This window comes from Enhydra lutris, unplaced genomic scaffold, assembly GCF_002288905.1.
Source record: "Enhydra lutris kenyoni isolate GAN:26980312 unplaced genomic scaffold, ASM228890v2 scaffoldscaffold4, whole genome shotgun sequence".
NCBI lineage: Eukaryota > Metazoa > Chordata > Mammalia > Carnivora > Mustelidae > Enhydra > Enhydra lutris.
The window spans coordinates 48,744,173-48,766,515 of record NW_019154088.1 but is presented as its reverse complement, the minus strand read 5'-3'; the positions used below and the strand labels follow the sequence as shown (position 1 = coordinate 48,766,515).

The following is a 22,343-nucleotide window of genomic DNA, read 5'->3' as shown; positions in this document are numbered from 1 at the left end:
ATCTGAAGTCTATAGAGGCTTCCCAGCTACAAAAAGTGTGAAACAAAGTACATAATTTATTCAAATAAAAATCAACTCAAAGATGAATGGAACAAGCAAATAAAATGGACATAAGTTCTCAACAAAACTGGAATATCCCTATTAAGAATCATTTCCTGAGGGTTTTTAATTTTTGCTCATTTATATTAATAGAACTGTGAGTTCTATTTCAAGTTTTCTATAACTTCAGTACCCAATTTAAATTTTCCAATTCCTTCTGTACCTGCGGAAGAGAATCAGTGCTCTGGCCGCGAAGCTTGACGACAGTCTCTGAGGAGCTGGAGGTGGAAGAACCGATTTCTTTCACAATCAACCCTAAAGTAAAACACAGGGAAAAAAATAGTAAAACCAATGAAGACTTCTTATTAGTCATACCTCTTGCCACATATCTGACATATATGACCACCAAGATCAAAAGGTCAAATATTAGCTGTGACTGAACAATCTGCTACTCTTCCGTGGTGAGTGACCAGGACGGAACACATTCTGTCTCTTGTCTTACAGCAAGTAGGGAGGAGAAGGGTAAATGTGGGGTTAGAGGACAGGGAGGAGTTTAGAGCCTGAATTTTCTTTCTTTCTTCTTTTTTTAAAAAAAAAAATATTTTATTTATTTATTTGACAGAGAGAGACACAGGGAGAGAGGGAACACAAGCAGAGGGAGTGCGAAAGGGAGAAGCAAGCAGGGAGCCTGATGTGGGGCTTGATGTCAGGACCCTGGGATCATGACCTGAGCTGAAGGCAGATGCTTAACAACTAAGTCACCCAGGCACCACTAGAGCCTGAATTTTCTAAACAACAACTTCTAATTAAGGTATTTATGAAGTTAGTGACAAAAAGAAAGACTGTAGGTGAAAAAGCAGTTCATTGCCTAAAGTTCCCTCACGTTCCATAGAGCACAAAGTCTGAACTTAACCCCAGCTGAACCACGACATGGCCTGCTATGTTTGCTTCCCCTTAGATGTGCAGCAGTTTTGTGGGGGCTCTGACCACACGGATCTGGGATAGAACTGGGCCCAGATGAGTCATTACTGTGATTACTGTGTCTGCTGGCCAGTGACATGGCCTCCCTGTGTCATAGTCTCCTCCTGTAAAGTGGGGCTGAAAGCAACATTTAACCCACAGAGTTTAACTATGACTGAAGAGCAAATGCATGGAAAGGGCAAGGGGCTGGACCTGCCTGCGGGACACACTCAACTCACAGGAACTTCTCGGGCTGATAAGGGCCCTGTGGCACTTGCTTCCTGCAGCAGATCCAACTGGGCAGAGGCCACAAATGGGAGGTCATCCTGAACATGTGGCTCTGGATCTCTGAGAGCAATAGGGCTCCTAATTGCCCTAGCGCTCAAGGACAATCTGCTAATATTTTGGAACTAGAAATTCAGGGCTGAAACTTCCCTCTGTGGCTGTGGTATGTGAATGAAGCATCAGAAATTAATGTTTCAGAAGATAAAGCTGCTAACAAGAACTGGAGATGGGAATGAAGATGATCACTGACATTTTTCTTGCAGATCAATGAAGCAAGTCAGTCAAACCCCAGGTCCTCAAGGGTGAATGGTTTCTTAGGTAAAGTACGTTTTCACCTTATAAAAAAAGAACCTTGAGTAATGTGATTTTTATTTAGCTACTGTTAATTACCTCAGAAATGGCCTTTTGTGTTCTATCTTCTAATTCTTTAGAAATGACTCATAAGTGAGTAGTATAGGCCTTGCATATATTAAGTGTTTGATAATTAGTTCAACTGAAACATGAAAGGAAGACATTCTTGGTTTACATGTAGACAGAAACTCTCAGGTGGATACTTACATCTTGGGGATGATACAGACTGCTTTAGTAGGGGGTCTTTTTCTAGAATATCCTTATATTTTAAAAAGCTTTAACTTTTTTAAAAAAAATTATTTATTCATTTGAGAGAGAGAGACAGAGAGAGCACAAGTGGAGACAGAGGCAGAAGCACACTCCTGGATGAGCCGGGCACCCGAAGTGGGGCTTGGTCCCAGGGCCTGGAGATCATGACCTGAGCCAAAGGCAGACGCTCAACCATCTAAGCCACCCAGGCACCCCAAAGCTTTAAACTTTTAATAAATCCTCCCAGAAAGATGTAGACTGGTGCACTAGGACCTGGAATGGGTCCTTCTGGATTTCCTGGTAAATGTGCTCTTGGCCCTTATGCCTGTAAATAATCTGTTTCCAAACCCAGACTCTGCGTTAGATAAATCAGCATCAAGTCTGGGGCTCAGAACACGAAACTGACATCGCCCAGACTTCCACCACTACTCAATCTGAGCTCCACATTTTAAAAACAATGTTTAAATGCTCAAATTGTAGAGAATCTGGAAAAGTAGGATGACGCAAGAAAGAAAATAAGATCATCTATAACTCCATCATCCAGAGAAAAGGCTATTAGTATTTTTATGTATTTTTTCATATACATACACATATTTTTATAATTTGAGAGCCTACTGTTAATACAATTTGTGTTGTTTTTCTTGCCTATCTTTCTCACATTATTAAATATCCTTTGAAAATCTCATTAGTTAATAATCGTACAATATTCCAGCATATGGACAGAATAAACATTTCATTGTTACCTGTTGAGGTTCTTTTTCCTTTTCTTTGTTATTATAAATAATATTTCGGGAAGTGCTTTCATATATAAACCTTTTTAAACAACTATTTTATCTATACTTTATTTCTATTTAAAATTACAAAACCTGGGTGCCTGAGTGGCTCAGTTAAGCGTCTGCCTTCGGCTGAGGTCATGAACCCGGAGTCCTGGGATTGAGTCCCGCATCAGGCTCCCTGCTCCCCAGGGAACCTGCTTCTCCCTCCGCCTCTCGATCTCTCTGTGTCTCTCATGAATAAATAAATAAAATCTTCAGAAAAATAAAATAATTACAAAATGTTATCATAAAAGTTAAACGTAGAAATATATACATAAAAAGCAAAAATCTGTTTCCTTTCCACCGCCTCTTCCCACTGACTCTTTGGCGTGTATTGTTTAGGCAGTTTTCTTTCCACACAAACACACATGCACACACAAAGAGCACGCACCTATAATATGCATATAATTTTAAGTTTATATTTAATATATATTAAAATGTATTTATAAGGAAAAATGTCTATTTAATAAAGCAGATGGGCAAAAAAAGCCAAAAAGGGCCAAGTCTGGCACAAGAAGTCTAATTACATGACAGGCCAAGTAGCCTGATGAATCTGTGTTGGTTCGGCAGAGGGATTCTCTGTAACCACTGTCAGGCCTTCTCCTGGTGGAACATCAGGGGGCCACGGTTCCACTAGGCCAGGAGGTAAAATTCTGCAATAAAGGAGCCTCATGCTCTTACAGATTAAATGCCAGGATGAGGGGACCCTGCATGCTGGCCTTGTTCATCTCTGATTCCTAGCACCTGTTGCAGCAGGGAGACCCACTATCAGGGACCATGGGTCTTGACCGAGCAATCGCAGGTCATCCCTGTTGTCAATAGGGTCTCTCACTCAAAGCTTGACATGGCTGAGCCATAAGCCCCCATGCTGTGTCCACGCTGCTGATTCCGAACGCGTGTTTTTGTATGGATCGGAAACCGAGGCGTGAAATGTGACAAGGGCCATTAGGATGGACTGATGCTTAAAAACAAAACCCACAGTGCTGGGTTTTTTTTAGGGTAACATCTTTTACTTCATAGAAATAGTTATATAATAACTATATATATATATATATATATATATATATATATATATATACACACACACACACTATATATATACAAAATATATATTTATTTATATATAATTATATATATTAATAAGGTAGTATATAGTATAGATAGTATATAGATAATATATATCTACTATATATAGTTATATATATAGTTATTATATAACTATATTATATTATATTATAGATAGTATATATCTACTATATATAGTTATTATATAATATATAATATAATATATATATATTATATAGTTATATATATCTATATAAATATAGTTATATATATAACATATATATATATAACTCTGACTATCATTTAAAATAACAAAACAAATCAACAACAACAAAGAGGAAACTGTGCTTCGCCCAGAGCTTGGGGTGGAGGGTGCTTCTTCCCCTTCCTTTCCCATTCTCCCTGGGAAGATCCTCAAGCCGGCAGTCTGTGGTGCTGACCTGGAAACTTCTGATTCCAGTCCAGTCGGACCTAGAGCCCCACCCCAAACCTCCTGTTTTCTGGGACCCCTGCTTCTCAGCCTGGGACGGTGCACTCCTGAAGGAGAACTTCCCGTAAGAGCTCACCAGAGTGTCCATTCAGCTTCCGCGACAGGAGCATGTCCTCGGTGATATAGATGCACATGTCTGGGCTGACTTCCAGGGACTCTTCATTCATCCGCTCCAGGTCCCGGGGGTCGTCGACCAGCATCTCTATCTCTGACACAGAAGAAGGAAAAGGCATTTGGGGATATGAAGGGAAATGGACACCAGAATGCACAGCCGTACTGTGAAGGAGGCTATGTGATTCCCCATATTTTAAAATAGATTTGCTGATGAGAGTCTACACTAGGAAATTCAAGGGACAATTCTCAGCTAGATGTATTCTCTTTTTTCACAGGATTGGTGTGTTATCAACATGTTTTCTTGTGGCACGATTTGTCAATTATTCTTTACTCTTTAAGAAAGCAGGAAAGAGAAAGGGGTGCCTGCGGGGCTCCGTCGGTTAATGGTCTGATTCTTGATTTCTGCTCAGGTCACGATCTCGGGGCTGTGAGATCGAGCCTGCATCAAGCGCCTCACTCAGCACAGAGTGCGCTTGTTGCTCTCCCTCTGCCCCACCCTTTACACATGATCATGCTCGCACACTCTAAAATAAATCATAAATAAACTCTTAAAAATAAAGAAAGAAGGAAAGAGCTCTACCACCTTGCTGAGATGACAGAGGGAAAACGAAGACTGATGGGCTGTTTGCTTGAGGCCAGAGCACAATGAGTTGTTCACGAGGGTCCCCATTTCCCATAGCTGCCTACTCGCAAGGCATTGAAGGGACTTCATTTGAGATCCACACGAATTCTACAGTAACCAAACCAAGCAAATGTGCTGCAGTTTTCCTTAATGAAGTCATTATCTTTTTCCCAAATGTGAATGTTACAGCACTTGAGGCAGAAAAATAAAAAAAGAGAAGCACACAAGGGCGCCTGGGTGGCTGTCGGTTAAGCATCTACCTTTCACTCAGGTCATAATCCTAGGTCTTGGGATCGAGCCCTACCTTAGGCTTCCTGCTCTGAGGAGAGACTGTTTCTCCCTCTGTCTCTGTTTCCCCCTCCCCTCTCTGTCTCTCACGAATAAGTAGAATCTTAAAAACAAAACAAAACAAAAAAAAAAAAAGAAAGAAAGAAAGAAAGAAAAAGAAAGAAAGAAAGATGCACACATAGGCTAAGTTTGTCTGATACAGGCTGGAGGTCTGGTTTTCTCTCCCTAATACAGAGTTAAGCAGCCAAGCTCTAACTTTCTATTATATTCCCAGAATTCCAGTTGCATAGGAGGAATTTAAGTAATACTTACTAAATAACCAATGTCCTGGACTCAAATCTTTTTTTTTTTTCCCCTGCAAAAAGTTGAAGACATTTCTGTCACCATTGTTGCATCTACTCTGCTGTCCGAATCAATGTCTATTTAATCTGGGAATCAGAAATGCAAACCTGAGCACTGCAGGCTGACTTCTGCTCTACCTCATAGAAACCAATAGGACGAGAGGAGTCAAGATGGCGGAGAAGTAGCAGGCTGAGACTACTTCAGGTAGCGGGAGATCAGCTAAATAGCTTATCTAAAGATTGCAAACACCTACAAATCCAACGGGAGATCGAAGAGAAGAAGAACAACAACTCTAGAAACAGAAAATCAACCACTTTCTGAAAGGTAGGACTGGCGGAGAAGTGAATCCAAAGCGACGGGAAGATAGACCGCGGGGGGAGGGGCCAGCTCCCGGCAAGCGGCGGAGCAACGGAGCACAAAATCAGGACTTTTAAAAGTCAGTTCCGCTGAGGGACATCGCTCCAGAGGCTTAACCGGGGTGAAGCCCAGGCGGGGTCAGTGCGGCCTCAGGTCCCGCAGGGTCACAGAAGGATCGGGGGTGTCTGAGTGTCGCAGAGCTTACAGGTATCAGAACGGGGAAGCCGGCTACAGAGAGCCGAGGAGTGAGCTCTCAGATTGGTGTTACCTTGAACTGGTCGCAGGCTCGGTCAGCTCGGAGCCCGGCCGGAGGCCAGGGTGACAGGAGTAATTGGGCGCTGTTCTCTGAGGGTGCACTGAGGAGTGGGGCCCCGGGCTCTCGGCTCCTCCGGGCCGGAGACCGGGAGGCCGCCATCTTCATTCCCGCCCTCCGGAACTCTACAGAAAGCGCTCAGGGAACAAAAGCTGGGAACAAAAGCTCCCGAAAGCAAACCCTGCAAACCCGAGCGGATTACTCAGACCGGCTCCGGGTAAGGGCGGTGCAACTCCGCCTGGGGCAAAGACACTTGAGAATCACTAAAACAGGCCCCTCCCCCAGAAGATCAACAAGAAACCCAGCCAGGACCAAGTTCACCTACCAAGGAGTGCAGTTTCAATACCAAGGAGAGCAGCGGAATTCCAGAGGAGGAGAAAGCAAAGCACGGAACTCATGGCTTTCTCCCCATGATTCTTTAGCCTTGCAGTTAATTTAATTTTTTTTCTTTTTCATTTTTCTTTTCTCTTCTTCTGCTAAATTTTTTTAACTTTTACCGTTTTCTTTTTTAATGTTTTTTAGTTTATCTAATATATATATATATTTTTTCCTTTTTATATTTTTTTTTATCGGTTTTCTTTTTTTAATTGTTTCTTTTTTTTTTTTTTTTCTTTCTGAACCTCTTTTTATCCTCTTTCTCCCCCCTCACGATTTGGGATCTCTTCTGATTTGGCTAAAGCATATTTTCCTGGGGTTGTTGCCACCCTTTTAGTATTTTACTTGCTCCTTCATATACTCTTATCTGGACAAAATGACAAGGCGGAAAAATTCACCACGAAAAAAAGAACAAGAAGCAGTACCAAAGGCTAGGGACCTAATCAATACAGACATTGGTAATATGTCAGATATAGAGTTCAGAATGACGATTCTCAAGGTTCTAGCCGGGCTCGAAAAAGGCATGGAAGATATTAAAGCAACCCTCTCGGGAGATATAAAAGCCCTTTCTGGAGAAATAAAAGAACTAATATCTAACCAAGTTGAAATCAAAAAGCTATTAATGAGGTGCAATCAAAAATGGAGGCTCTCACTGCTAGGATAAATGAGGCAGAAGAAAGAATTAGCGACATAGAAGACCAAATGACAGAGAATAAAGAAGCTGAGCAAAAGAGGGACAAACAGCTACTGGACCACGAGGGGAGAATTCGAGAGATAAGTGACACCATAAGACGAAACAACATTAGAATAATTGGGATTCCAGAAGAAGAGGAAACAGAGAGGGGAGCAGAAGGTATATTGGAGAGAATTATTGGAGAGAATTTCCCCAATATGGCAAAGGGAACAAGCATCAAAATCCAGGAGGTTCAGAGAACCCCCCTCAAAATCAATAAGAATAGGTCCACACCCCGTCACCTAATAGTACAATTTACAAGTCTTAGTGACAAAGAGAAGATCCTGAAAGCAGCCCGGGAAAAGAAGTCTGTAACATACAATGGTAAAGATATTAGATTGGCAGCAGACTTATCCACAGAGACCTGGCAGGCCAGAAGGAGCTGGCATGATATATTCAGAGTACTAAATGAGAAAAACATGCAGCCAAGAATACTATATCCAGCTAGGCTATCATTGAAAATAGAAGGAGAGATTAAAAGCTTCCAGGACAAACAAAAACTGAAAGAATTTGCAAATACCAAACCAGCTCTACAGGAAATATTGAAAGGGGTCCTCTAAGCAAAGAGAGACCCTAAAAGTAGTAGATCAGAAAGGAACAGACACAATATACAATAACAGTCACCTTACAGGCAATACAATGGCACTAAATTCATATCTCTCAATACTTACCCTGAATGTTAATGGGCTAAATGCCCCAATCAAAAGACACAGGGTATCAGAATGGATAAAAAAACAAAACCCATCTATATGTTGCCTACAAGAAACTCATCTTAAACCCGAAGACACCTCCAGATTTAAAGTGAGGGGGTGGAAAAGAATTTACCACGCTAATGGACATCAGAAGAAAGCAGGAGTGGCAATCCTTATATCAGATCAATTAGATTTTAAGCCAAAGACTATAATAAGAGATGAGGAAGGACACTATATCATACTCAAAGGAACTGTCCAACAAGAAGATCTAACAATTTTAAATATCTATGCCCCTAACGTGGGAGCAGCCAACTATATAAACCAATTAATAACAAAATCAAAGAAACCCATCGACAATAATACAATAATAGTAGGGGACTTTAACACTTTAAATGATAATGAAAACACAACAGTTCAAAATCTGTGGGACACAACAAAGGCAGTCCTGAGAGGAAAATATATAGTGGTACAAGCCTTTCTCAAGAAACAAGAAAGGTCTCAGGTACACAACCTAACCCTACACCTAAAAGAGCTGGAGAAAGAACAAGAAAGAAAGCCTAAACCCAGCAGGAGAAGAGAAATCATAAAGATCAGAGCAGAAACCAATGAAATAGAAACCAAAAAAAACAATAGAACAAATCAACGAAACTAGGAGCTGGTTCTTTGAAAGAATTAATAAGATCGATAACCCCCTGGCCAGACTTATCAAAAAGAAAAGAGAAAGGACCCAAATAAATAAAATCATGAATGAAAGAGGAGAGATCACAACTAACACCAAAGAAATACAGACAATTATAAGAACATACTATGAGCAACTCTACGCCAACAAATTGGACAATCTGGAAGAAATGGATGCATTCCTAGAGACATATAAACTACCACAACTGAACCAGGAAGAAATAGAAAGCCTGAACAGACCCATAACCAGTAAGGAGATTGAAACAGTCATCAAAAATCTCCAAACAAACAAAAGCCCAGGGCCAGACGGCTTCCCGGGGGAATTCTACCAAACATTTAAAGAAGAACTAATTCCTATTCTCCTGAAACTGTTCCAAAAAATAGAAATGGAAGGAAAACTTCCACACTCATTTTATGAGGCCAGCATCACCTTGATTCCAAAACCAGACAAGGATCCCATCAAAAAAGAGAACTACAGACCAATATCCTTCATGAACACAGATGCAAAAATTCTCACCAAAATACTAGCCAATAGGATTCAACAGTACATTAAAAGGATTATTCACCACGACCAAGTGGGATTTATTCCAGGGCTGCAAGGTTGGTTCAACATCCGCAAATCAATCAATGTGATACAACACATTAATAAAAGAAAGAACAAGAACCATATGATACTCTCCATAGATGCTGAAAAAGCATTTGACAAAGTACAGCATCCCTTCCTGATCAAAACTCTTCAAAGTGTAGGGATAGAGGGCACATACCTCAATATTATCAAAGCCATCTATGAAAAACCCACCGCAAATATCATTCTCAATGGAGAGAAACTGAAAGCTTTTCCGCTAAGGTCGGGAACACGGCAGGGATGTCCGTTATCACCACTGCTATTCAACATAGTACTAGAAGTCCTAGCCTCAGCACTCAGACAACAAAAGGAAATTAAAGGCATCCAAATCGGCAAAGAAGAAGTCAAACTATCACTCTTTGCAGATGATATGATACTATATGTGGAAAACCCAAAAGACTCCACTCCAAAACTGCTAGAACTTGTACAGGAATTCAGTAAAGTGTCAGGATATAAAATCAATGCACAGAAATCAGTTGCATTTCTCTACACCAACAACAAGACAGAAGAAAGAGAAATTAAGGAGTAAATCCCATTTACAATTGCACCCAAAACTATAAGATACCTAGGAATAAACCTAACCAAAGAGACTAAGAATCCATACACAGAAAACTATAAAGTACTCATGAAAGAAATTGAGGAAGACACAAAGAAATGGAAAAATGTTCCATGCTCCTGGATTGGAAGAATAAATATTGTGAAAATGTCTATGCTACCTAAAGTGATCTACACATTTAATGCAATTCCTATCAAAGTACCATCCATTTTTTTCAAAGAAATGGAACAAATAATCCTAAAATTTATATGGAACCAGAAAAGACCTCGAATAGCCAAAGGAATATTGAAAAAGAAAGCCAAAGTTGGTGGCATCACAATTCCGGACTTCAAGCTCTATTACAAAGCTGTCATCATCAAGACAGCATGGTACTGGCACAAAAACAGACACATAGATCAATGGAACAGAATAGAGAGCCCAGAAATAGACCCTCAACTCTATGGTCAACTCATCTTCGACAAAGCAGGAAAGAATGTCCAATGGAAAAAAGACAGCCTCTTCAATAAATGGTGTTGGGAAAATTGGACAGCCACATGCAGAAAAATGCAATTGGATCATTTCCTTACACCACACACGAAAATAGACTCAAAATGGATGAAGGATCTCAATGTGAGAAAGGAATCCATCAAAATCCTTGAGGAGAACACAGGCAGCAACCTCTTCGACCTCAGCCGCAGCAACATCTTCCTAGGAACATCGCCAAAGGCAAGGGAAGCAAGGGCAAAAATGAACTATTGGGATTTTATCAAGATCAAAAGCTTTTGCACAGCAAAGGAAACAGTTAACAAAACCAAAAGACAACTGACAGAATGGGAGAAGATATTTGCAAATGACATATCAGATAAAGGGCTAGTGTCCAAAATCTATAAAGAACTTAGCAAACTCAACACCCCAAGAACAAATAATCCAATCAAGAAATGGGCAGAGGACATGAACAGACATTTCTGCAAAGAAGATATCCAGATGGCCAACAGACACATGAAAAAGTGCTCCATATCACTCGGCATTAGGGAAATACAATTCAAAACCACAATGAGATATCACCTCACACCAGTCAGAATGGCTAAAATTAACAAGTCAGGAGATGACAGATGCTGGCGAGGATGCGGAGAAAGGGGAACCCTCCTACACTGTTGGTGGGAATGCAAGCTGGTGCAACCACTCTGGAAAACAGCATGGAGGTTCCTCAAAATGTTGAAAATAGAACGACCCTATGACCCAGCAATTGCACTGCTGGGTATTTACCCTAAAGATACAAACGTAGTGATCCGAAGGGGCACGTGCACCCGAATGTTTATAGCAGCAATGTCTACAATAGCCAAACTATGGAAAGAACCTAGATGTCCATCAACAGACGAATGGATAAAGAAGATGTGGTATATATACACAATGGAATACTATGCAGCCATCAAAAGAAAAGAAATCTTGCCATTTGCGACGACGTGGATGGAACTAGAGGGTATCATGCTTAGCGAAATAAGTCAATCGGAGAAAGACAACTATCATATGATCTCCCTGATATGAGGGAGAGGAGATGCAACATGGGGGGTTAAGGGGGTAGGAGAAGAGTAAATGAAACAAGATGGGATTGGGAGGGAGACAAACCATAAGTGACTCTTAATCTCACAAAACAAACTGAGGGTTGATGGGGGGAGGGGGGTTGGGAGATGGGGGGTGGGGTTATGGACATTGGGGAGGGTATGTGCTATGGTGAGTGCTGTTAAGTGTGTAAACCTGGCGATTCACAGACCTGTACCCCTGGGGATAAAAATATATTATATGTTTATAAAAAAAAAAAAATAAATAAATAAAAAAGAAGCTGAGGGGATGGGTGGGTGAGGAGGGTTATAATCCCCATTTTAAAGATGAGAGAACTGAAGCCCAGGAAAGTAAAGTGATTTTTCCAGAAAAAAAAAAAAAAAAAGAAAGAAACCAATGGGACTCAGAAGCCACTAGCACCCCAGCCTGTGGCCACAACGGATCACCGCTGGAGGAATGCTTTCTTCACCACACAAGCAAGTCCACAAAATCATGGGGCAGGGAGGGGGAATGTAAGACCCCTCTTCTCTACCGGTACTTCCGAGTGGCGCTCGCACAGCACGTCTCCAGAACTGGTAGTTGAAAACAATACCAGGCAGGAGGAGGGAGGAGGCCAGAGCTGGAGGGGTAGCAACGCGAGTGGGGAGAGCCCCGGGGAGCCCTTACCGTCATCCTGTGAGTCCTCCTCCAGCCGGTCCTTCCCGCTGCTCTCCACTCCGGAGGTGTGTGAGCTGCCGTGGCTGGTCATGGAGCTGCAGGTTTTCAGCTTGCGGTGGATGGCGCTGCCGGAGTAGCTGTCCTCCGGCCCCGTGTCTCGGGGCTTGGTGTCCGCCTCGATGCCCGAGGTGTGGGAACTGCTGTGGCTGGTGGTGGAGTGGCGCGACAGGCGCTTGTGCCGGACGCTGCCCGCGCTGCTCCCGCTGGCCCGGGACCGCTTCTCCAGCTGGTCCACGTCCAGGTCCAGGCTGTCGCTGATGTAAGACTCCCGGTACTGCTTCTTCTCTGCGTGGGGAGGAGCACAGCGCGTCGTTACAGGCAACCAAGACAGAAGGAATGGCCGCTTGGCTTACATGAGGCTAAGAACCAGGGCGACTGCGCACCCAGAATGGAGGGGCTGGAGGCTGCTGAGGGTTGTGACAGGAGCGCAACTTAAGAAGACTGCAAATGAACAGAAACCAGGACAACAGACCTGAAGGAGTATTCATACCACTCCGAGAGTTTTAAGGCTTTAAAACTGGAAAAGTGCTCTTCTGAAACAGAGTCGCCAGGCCACCTCTGCTCCACAAACCGCTATGGGTCCACAGTGACATGGGTTCAGTAAATGTGAATAAATACTCAGAAGTGTTTAGAGCCATGGGACATCGCCATGTGAGCCACTATTGTGATTTTGTATTATGTAGAAGTATCAGTTCCACAATGGATTAGACATTTTAAAATAATTTCAGAAGCACTGCTATAGAAGAATGTTTAAGAAATATAATTATACTGGGGCACCTGGGTGGCTCAGTGGGTTAAAGCCTCTGCCTTCGGCTCAGGTCATGATCTCAGGGTCCTGGGATCGAGCCCCACATCGGGCTCTCTGCTGAGCAGGGAGCCTGTTTCCTCCTCTCTCTCTCTCTGCCTGCCTCTCTGCCTGCTTGTGATTTCTCTCTGTGTGTCAAATAAATAAAATCTTAAAAAAAAAAAAAGAAATATAATTATACTAATTGCCATTGATTTTATTTATTCAGTTTGGCCCATTATTAGTTTAGTTCTGACTGCTGAATATAATTTAAAATAAAACTACTCTTCTGCAAATTTCTTCCAAAGAGTTCTAAAATTTAGTTTCTCATTAATGGAGACTCCTTTTCTCCATTTTGGGTGAACTAGTGAGGCTTTATTATCTATTTGGAAAATATAGGGATTGCTACTGGTTTGGAGATTTATACCGGGGTGACCTCTGACTGATAAAACTGTTCTTTCATAGGTCACTGCCATTCTTTAACACAAAGACGTATTAGAAAGTCCCTTTTGTCAAATGCTTAAGTAACCATTACATTAAAGCACCAAATCACAACTGAGTTGCAGGTATACAATTAAACCCTTGTGTTACAGGTCAGAATTTTAAAACAGGGAAGTAGATCAGATTCTTTGTCTTCTTAATACAGATGAGAAATAACTTATTAGAACTATGTTAAAGATGGCAAATGCATGTGGGGAAGGTTAAATTGGTATTATTTCAGAAATTGGTAACTTGTAGACTAACTGGGTTCTCAGGGGGCCTACTGATGGATTTAATTGTCTTGTTTCTTGGTAAGTGAAAACACTTGTACTCCTGATGTCTAAATTCAACTCTGAAGTATAATCACCATGGGCTCCCCAGAGAGGAAGGAGCATCAGCAGAAAGAGAAGATGTTCTTTCCAGGAAGCGAAGTGCAAAAATGCTTGCAGAAGGCTATGTGTACATTTTTGCGCTCCGGCCATTCATATCAATTCTAAGGAGTCCGGCTACACCACAACAGGGAGTATGTGTAGCCATAGAGGAAGCAGACCGGGTCTGGAGACCAGAGCCCAACACACACATACATCTGAGACAAGTCTCACGTGCATCATCTACAACCCATCTTCTAGATCTAGACCGGGTTCCAAAGATTCCCATTTCCTGAAGGCAACCACGGTTGAGAGGAAGATGGAGAGCTAAAGGGGTGTACAAAATTCTCATACAATTTCTGTTCGCAATAGTTTCAAAATCATAGCCATGGGGCACTGGGAAGGTGGAAAGCAAAGAGAAAACAACTTTCTAAAAACTTCTTTTGGGTGCTGGAGTTCTAAGACAATTGGGAACTATGGTTCTAATAACTTAAAAGCTTTTCTACCTTTTTACAAATAGCCCTTTTACTCTTGACACTTCAGGCACGTTCAGAGTCAATCACAGTTACTCTATATTCATTAGTATACCAGAAGATAAGCTTTTGCCAACCTGTCCTCTACCTCATAGGAGCCTAGCGTTAATCTACTTCCTGTCAACTTATTGGAGCAGCCTCAGTGTTCTATGTGGCTGGCCAGTGTTCCCTTCTTAGGGCTGAAGCACTTAGACCCAGTGCAGACATTTAAGTAGTATCATACCACTCGGTTACTAACTGAAGGATATGTTTACATAATTCTGAAATTTATTTATTGCAAAATGCAACCTCACCTCCCTAGTAATCAATGGTGTCAACAGCACAGATCACCAGTGTGTTGGCATTCTTTGTATTCCCTTTGTTGTAAAAGCCCAGAGACCATAAAGCTTTTGATAACATGATTTTCGAACAGAATGCAGTGTGACCTCTTGACATAAGACCTAAAAACTAAGCTCTAGCTGCTGACTAAAGTTGGGTTAAAAAATCTTTTTCATGACAAAAGCATTTCTTTTTCTTTTACTTCTCTTTTAATGCTACAGAAGAATTCTTGTGATCATTTCCTATTATAAAATGCTAAAAGAGTGTTTCAGACAAGGTGACTCTAAAGAAAAACACAGTCTCTTTTTGTGTTGAGCTTTTTGTTTGCTTGTTTTGCTAAACCAAGACTGAGAAAAGAGCTTTCTTGTAAAAATGATGGAGCCCTTAAGTGTGGATGAGAAAAATGGAGTCAGGCCAAGGCTGGCCCAGAGAAACTTAATTCAGGCTTTCTTTAGACCTAGAAGAATCTGTAAGTAGAAGAAACTAAGAAACTAAATCTGGTTTAGAAAAATAAAGAAAGATATCCCCCCAAATTTATCTGCATTTATCCAAATAAAAAATCTAATTCACACCTTTATCATTTCTTCATTGCCCTCCTCATGTAAGCCCCAAATAGGCACTTGGTACTATCTATATATGGTAAGAGAGAAACCCTGCCCTCTAAGAACTGAAAATTTTTTGTAATTTTACCTTAGAACCTATAAGGGAGGTTCGTGAATTCTCAGGCTCTAAAGGGCTCCCCTTAAGGTCATCTAAACAAGAATGTACTAAAATGCTGATGGCAAAGCTCATGGAATAACTCTCTATGCCCTACAAGCTGGCCATTTAGGAATGTGGCCAATTTGACAAATGATGGGCTCCACACGGAGGTCACCTACTCTTACAAGTTTCCTTGGTGCTTCTGTCCCATCTTCCTTCCTCCTGAGATTCATGTCAGCACTGGAGAGATGTGATCTGTTCTACCAATGAGTCATGGTGGGGAGGAACTGGCTGTGTGGCCGCGGAGGAAGCCGGGACACCTGGCAGTGACGCCAGTTCTCTCCAAAGACAGAAGCAGTTTGGTGGCAGACGGCGGGGAATGATTCATGTTGTAATGGCTGCTTACAAAGCAATGGCATCTCCAAACTGTGTCTCATTCAGTTAGAGATAGCTTTCGGGAGAAATCGCTCTGATGTGCAAGCCGCTATAAGGTTTTTTTGTTAAGAGGACAGGTATTTGTCGGGTTTCTGTAGGAAAGGTGGGGTCCGAGAGGTCAAAATTTATTTCCAACATGACCCCGAATATGAATCTGCATCCAAATGTTCATGCAGATATCCTAGATCTAATCTAATTGAATTGTAAGAATTACCACAATGCGAATTTGCAAAACAAATTGAAGACATTAAAATAGGCAAATATGCAAACTAACATTTGGGGGGATTAGAAGCTGGAGTGTGTTAAGTGGAGACACCCTGGGGTGCCAGAGCTCAAGATGAAGGGTTAACCATCCGGTTAATATTGTAGAGCTCTTCCTTACCATGACAGGTCCCCCTGTTTAAGGGGCCCCAAATGATTCGCTCTCTTCTGCATCTCAGCAAAGCCCCTGCGGGACTGGCTGATAAAATCCTTGAGTAAGAAATTCTTTCTCCTGGGGCGCCTGGGTGGCTCAGTGGGTTAAGCTGCTGCCTTCGGCTCAGGTCATGATCCCAGGGTCCTGGGATCGAGCCCCACATCGGGCTCTCTGCTCAGCAGGGAGCCTGCTTCCTCCTCTCTCTTTCTCTCTCTCTCTCTCTCTGCCTGCCTCTCTGCCTGCTTGTGATCTCTCTCTGAAAAAAAAAAAAAAAAAATCAAAAAAAAAAAAAAAAAAGAAATTCTTTCTCCTTTGTCATTCCTGCTCACTTAGACTGGGGGCCTCCTGGCAGTCTATGAGAGAGACTGGAGACATTCTGTCACCCACCTTTATTGTCACTCTAATCTAAGGAATAATCGCACTGGAAAAAATTCCAGATCCCAAGGTGCTCCGAACTGCCACTAAACCTTGGCTTGCACCTTCATGATATGGCTTTCTGTAACCATCTTCAAGGCAAGTGTGGGGAAACTTGAGAGACTGTACCCAGGGACAGCTGAATGACAGGGACAGCCTCAGGTCTTCTGCACAGGTGCTGCGGTTGGTGGGCCTCAAGGCTACCCCTGGTCTTCCAGGACATTGAGGAGAGGCGAACAGGAATGTTGCTCTGAATCTGAGAGGCCCAACCCTTGCATCCTATTCTTCAGGGCTCTAGACAGTAAAGGGCCCAGGTGGCAAAAGCACCACTGGCTGCCCTGCCCAAGACCCCGCCATACCTTCATTTTCCTCCAGCTTCCGGATGTGGCGCAACACGGGCTGCAGATTCATGTAGAGACGGTGACTGTTGCTCAGGAGCTGCAGCAGGTGTCGGGAGCGCATGGGGCATCCCGTGTAGTAGATGAGCTTCCTGGCTGAGGGGAGGCCATCCGGCAAGATCTCAAATTTCTTACCCTGTGAAGCGAAAGCACACATCAGATTTGGGAAGAGAAGTCTCTCGTTTGCCAGGGTCCCCTTCATTGTCTTCTTACTAAGGAAGACTCCAGTCTCAGAAATAGATGTAGAAAGCTCCATCCAAAATTCACTCAGAGACAAATTATTGTTTTTTTATTCAAAAATGCCACAGGACTACGTTTACCAAAAATTCAGGGAAGTGTCTAGCCAGGGTCTTCTGGTAAACACTGACTGGGAATGATAGTCAAGGAGTATCTTTGGTTTCTCTAGCTAATGGGGCCGTTTATATGATGGAGAAAAGAGGGGCCCATCATGGAAGCATCTTCTAATGCAATTCCAACACCTAATACAGCAAACAAGTTGACAAATTCTAGAAGCATAATGCATTCACGTATTTGTTAAACACTATGTACCAAACACTGTGCTAGTCACTGAGAAAATGACAGTGGGTAGGACAGACAAGGTGCCTACCTTCGTAGAGATATGTTCTGGTGGGAGAGACGGTACATAAACACATAAAATAACTATAGTTTGTCATAAACTCTGGGGAGGAAATAAGAAGTTATGAGAGCAAACACTACAAATTCCTATTTAGGGTTAAGAAAAAAAATGGAAAAACTTCTTTAGCTGGATCAAAGAGGGAGGCTGGGGCGGGGAGTACGGGGGAGCACCTGGCTGACTCAGTCAGTAGACCATGGAACTCCTGATCTCAGGATTGTGAGTTCAAGCCCCAAGCCCCATTGGGCATACAGAGTCTTTAAAAAAAAAAAAAAGAGGGAGCTGGAAGCTAGAGGGACAGTTAGAGGGATAAGAAAAGAAGAGATAGAAGTAGTGTAAGTATCTCTATCAGTAGAGATATAAGGAATCTCTCATTCTTTAAGCCTGGGATCATTAACATAAAGTTCATTAACGTTAAGTTAAGGAGGAGAGTTTGGCAAAGTTTCTTATAGTCATTGGATATTATAAATTCCTTCACCTTTCCTATTAATGAATATGGCAGCAGGCCTGCAAAGGAATATTCCGAACAATTCTCAGCCAGAGGGGAGAAGTAAAGCAAAGCGGGAGGCATCTTCCAACTATACACTTCAAGTTAATACAAAACAATATGACTTTGTGTTTCTCAGTTGGGGATGGAGTTTTCACCCCTCGACTTTTCATTTTAAAGGAACCACCGGTGGATCCCAATGCTAGGATGGTAATAACTGTCACTTAATGAGCACTAGGAAGGTATTAACTCATTTAATCCTCACAATAAGCCTATGGGGGAGGACAAATTATCCCCAGTTGGAAACAAAGACACCAAGGCACACAGGTTAAATAACTTACTCAAGGTCCTACAACTTGGGCAGGAATGGGCTGGCCACGAGAAGAGTCATCTGGGAAATTCATCAGAATAGATGCCTTGTTCCCAACCCACATTCACTGAATCAAAAATTTCAGAGGAGGAGGACGAGACCCAGAAATCTTTATCTTAAGCTCTTCACATAACGTTGATGCACAATTCAATTCAGGAACCACGGAGTCCAGGACCCTTAAAGCACTCAATTTCATAAATGCATTTTATTACTACTCAATTTGGGACATGACAGGGACAACTGGGGTAATAATTTTCTCATTTTCATATTGCTCAGATCCTTTCACAAAGGGCCTGGATGAGAGAGACTAAGTGAGGAGGAGGTCAGGCCCCATTCGATGTATGAGTAAAGTGGAATCAGATTGAAGTGTGCCCAAGTAATTAGAATAATGTAGAGTCAGGAACAGATCTTTTGACTTCACAGGGCAGTGTGGAGTCAGTGCCCAAATGCTATTTGGCAATACAGCCCTTTGTTTATATAGGCCATCTTCCTTATGGGAGAGAAGCACACGTGTACAAATCTTTATTGTCCTACTTTCTTTGGGCATTTTTTCCAACAATTTCTGAACAAAGAAAAAAATATGGATTTTAATGACCACTAGACATATATATTATTAACTGTAATTCTTTGAACCCTACCAAAAACCAGATATAGCTGGCAAGGTAGAGAAACAGCTGGGAAAAATCATGAATTTGCTCTTGCAATGAAAAAAGAATACTATTCTCAATATTCTAAAAATAACAGTATTTCTCCTATTAAGAACTGTAGACCTTTCTTTGTAATGATGAGTTTCAAAGAGATAGATATGAATAGAAACATCTTGTTATCATTCTTTATTCTCTGCTCAAAAGAAGTAACTTCCAAAAGAACTGGTGAACCCCCATGCTATGAGTAATTTATCCTGGGATTATGGCTTTCTGTTTTCTGATCCCTTTGCTTTTAAAAACAATTCTGTTTGATAAACTCATCTTGTACATTCCCCCACTACATTTCTTCTGTGACTAGAGTAACTTAGGATAGCATAGTTGGGACCAAACCCACAAATTAAAATTGTAATTCCTTTGCTGTAAGATTCTTTAATTTTAGGTTCACTCTTGGTGAGTGGCAAGGATTAAAGCACATACAGTAAGAATGTAAGAAAGCTAGTTGTCTTCTTTGACAACTTTTTAAAAATACAAACTTTTTTGCCTAGGACAGTATTATTTTTAAAAACAAAACAAAAGAGGGAACAACAAAAATCCACAAAAACAAACAACTGGGCAATTTTTCTTTACTCAGTTATTTTAAACTTACCACAAACACCAACTTTCCAACATTTGTCCAGGGGAAATCATAAAGCAATTGCTTCTCTTCATCTAAATTCTGTGGGAAAATTATAATGCATACAGAGTTATGGAGGAAAATACCAGACACTCTACAATGGCTCTAACTTCTCTTCTGGAAAACTAAAATACAGTAATTAAACTCTGATAGGGGTCCTCAACTCTCTTTGGAGATGTTCAGATAATAATCAAAAGATTAGTGACACAAAACTGTAGCTCTGGGTTCCTGAGTGAGTCATTATCTGGCCTTTTAAGGCAATCTTTTCCCTTTGAGCCTATCCCTAAGTTTAAATAAAAAGTCCAAGACTCAGGCATTCAAGAGATAAGGCACTTAGACTTTCATAACTGGATATTTGCCTAAATCAAAGATAAGAGAACCTTATATTCTCCTTGGTCTCACAGAAAGAGGCATACTCTCTCCCCTGCTGATGGCTGCAGTATAACACCACCCCACTTGCAAGAACGTGACAGGTATTACTTATTCAAGCGACAGGCTTTATCAGAAAAGTGTAATGGAAATTAAAATGTCTGGTCTGGCACTGTATTAAAATGTCATTTTTTTCTTTACACAGTTATAATGCTCCAGAGGATAAAAGAGAATATTTAAAATCCATAACCACAAAGAAGAATGTCTGGATATTAATGATCTATTAGTGATGAAATTGGGTCAATCTGGCTTATTCTTTTCTGTTCTGGAGGACTTACTACTGTCGAGGTTTGGACTGTATCACTTTATCTATCCTACCTCATCCACATCTGGAAGAAAAATAGGAAGCAATGGCCAGAAATGAACCAGTGAACCTATCAAAGGACCAGACAAGAACACTGTCAACATAAGACACAGTAGATACCGTATGACACTTATTTCTCATTTACGAACCTGAAAAATCTGTATTCCCCGCATGGTCAATCCAAGGGTCAGAGAAGCTTCAATTTCCCTTTTATCCTATAGAAATAAGATCACAAGAAAAATGTACTTTGCTCATTTTTCTGCATCCCTACTTTACTATAAGATTTAAGAAAGTCTTGAGTACATATTAAATCAATAATGATATATTCTACTTTTTAAGCCACTGAGATTTCAGAACATTAGTATTGTCACTATATCATATAACACTCTCATATCTGATAATATTCTAAATATTTACATTATTGAAACTCTGATAAACAAGACTATTTTTGCCCCTTATCTTTTTTTTTTAAGTTTTCTACCTTTTCTCAGATATTAGAATATTGAATACAATGTTATAACTATATTCTGAGATGCACTAGATTTTATAGGTTTCAAACTGTGTAACCCTCCAGCTCTGAAACCAAAATCAGAGGCAGCCTAATACTTAAGGCTGTCATTTCATGAGGAGAAAAGGCTGCATGTAAAGGCTTTATATTTAGTTTGGTAAGAAAATACTTATTTCTAAGAAATTCAATTATCACTTGCCAATACAATATACATTCTTTTTTTAGCTTTATTTAAATTCATTTAATTAATATATATTGTATTATTAGTTTCAGAGGCAGAGTTCAGTGATTCATCACTTGCATATAATAAGATATCCATTCTATCAGCTAAACCATAAACTATAAAAAATAAACTATAATGAGCATATGGGAAAAAATTCCTGAAATGGTCTCTGAATTTTAAATGTATTCTGAAATTGGGCCACGTCTTTTAAGTGCTTATCTGTAATAATGGGATATAAGGTATGAAGTTCCAAACAGAATACAAATAAAATTACTCAGTAACCAAAATATTTTCATATGAGATTCTTCAATAAAAATAAATGAGTCTGTTTAGGGCCTGTTTTCCCATGAACACGGGAAGAAATGTGTTTAGAAAATGCATCCTTGTCTGGCATAGTAAAGACAAGACGTGGCCTATTTTCACTATTGGGGCTGTTTTTTCTAACGCGTATGTTTTTACATCAAGAAAGGCACATACAGTATAGGTTTAACAGGAGAAACCAATCTATTACTGTGAGTTTAGGTCAATTTCCTCTTCAAGGCTACTCTGATTGCTTCCTGAAATAAGACTGTGCTCATAAAAACTCTGGCTGGGTGGGCACAAGGTGTGTGTTACTGTGAAAGGGCCTCAGGAGTTTCTTTTCCCAGAATGTTGCCTGTCCTCTTTCTACTTTATAACTTCCACTTCACAAGCGGGTCTTAAACATGAAGCATTTTTAATAGCCACTTGATTTCTCTAAAGAATGAGAACTCTGCCCAATATCTGTTTCCCCACTTCATTCAGTTATATTATTATTACTTATCTTGTTTCAAGCAGGTGAGAGGGTCATTTTCTATGCCATACAGAAGTACCACACTGTACGCCAGTAAAAGATTAATTTTACACAAAAAATAAGTTGGGGATATTTACTTTACTACGGGATTCTTAACAGGACTCTTTAAAATACTAAGTTCCCTATCGAAGAAGCAGCGGTTGGTATTCTGAGCACGGATTCATGTGCCACACATTCCACCTGGTCA

The 22,343-nt window shown here is 41.0% G+C and overlaps 1 protein-coding gene across 2 annotated transcripts in view; it reads right to left on the bottom strand.

The window, feature by feature from the left end:
- LOC111161741 (FERM domain containing 6) overlaps nucleotides 1–22,343 on the bottom strand; it is a 79,349-nt gene that overhangs the window by 2,318 nt on the left and 54,688 nt on the right. For both annotated transcript variants that reach the window (XM_022525656.1, XM_022525647.1), the window contains 6 exons: nucleotides 20,743–20,808; nucleotides 19,834–19,902; nucleotides 17,011–17,185; nucleotides 12,155–12,490; nucleotides 4,331–4,462; nucleotides 263–354 (listed from right to left, as the gene is read on the bottom strand). In XM_022525656.1, coding sequence (XP_022381364.1) covers nucleotides 263–354; nucleotides 4,331–4,462; nucleotides 12,155–12,490; nucleotides 17,011–17,185; nucleotides 19,834–19,902; nucleotides 20,743–20,808 — 870 coding nt within the window. The remainder of the gene's footprint in view (nucleotides 1–262; nucleotides 355–4,330; nucleotides 4,463–12,154; nucleotides 12,491–17,010; nucleotides 17,186–19,833; nucleotides 19,903–20,742; nucleotides 20,809–22,343) is intronic.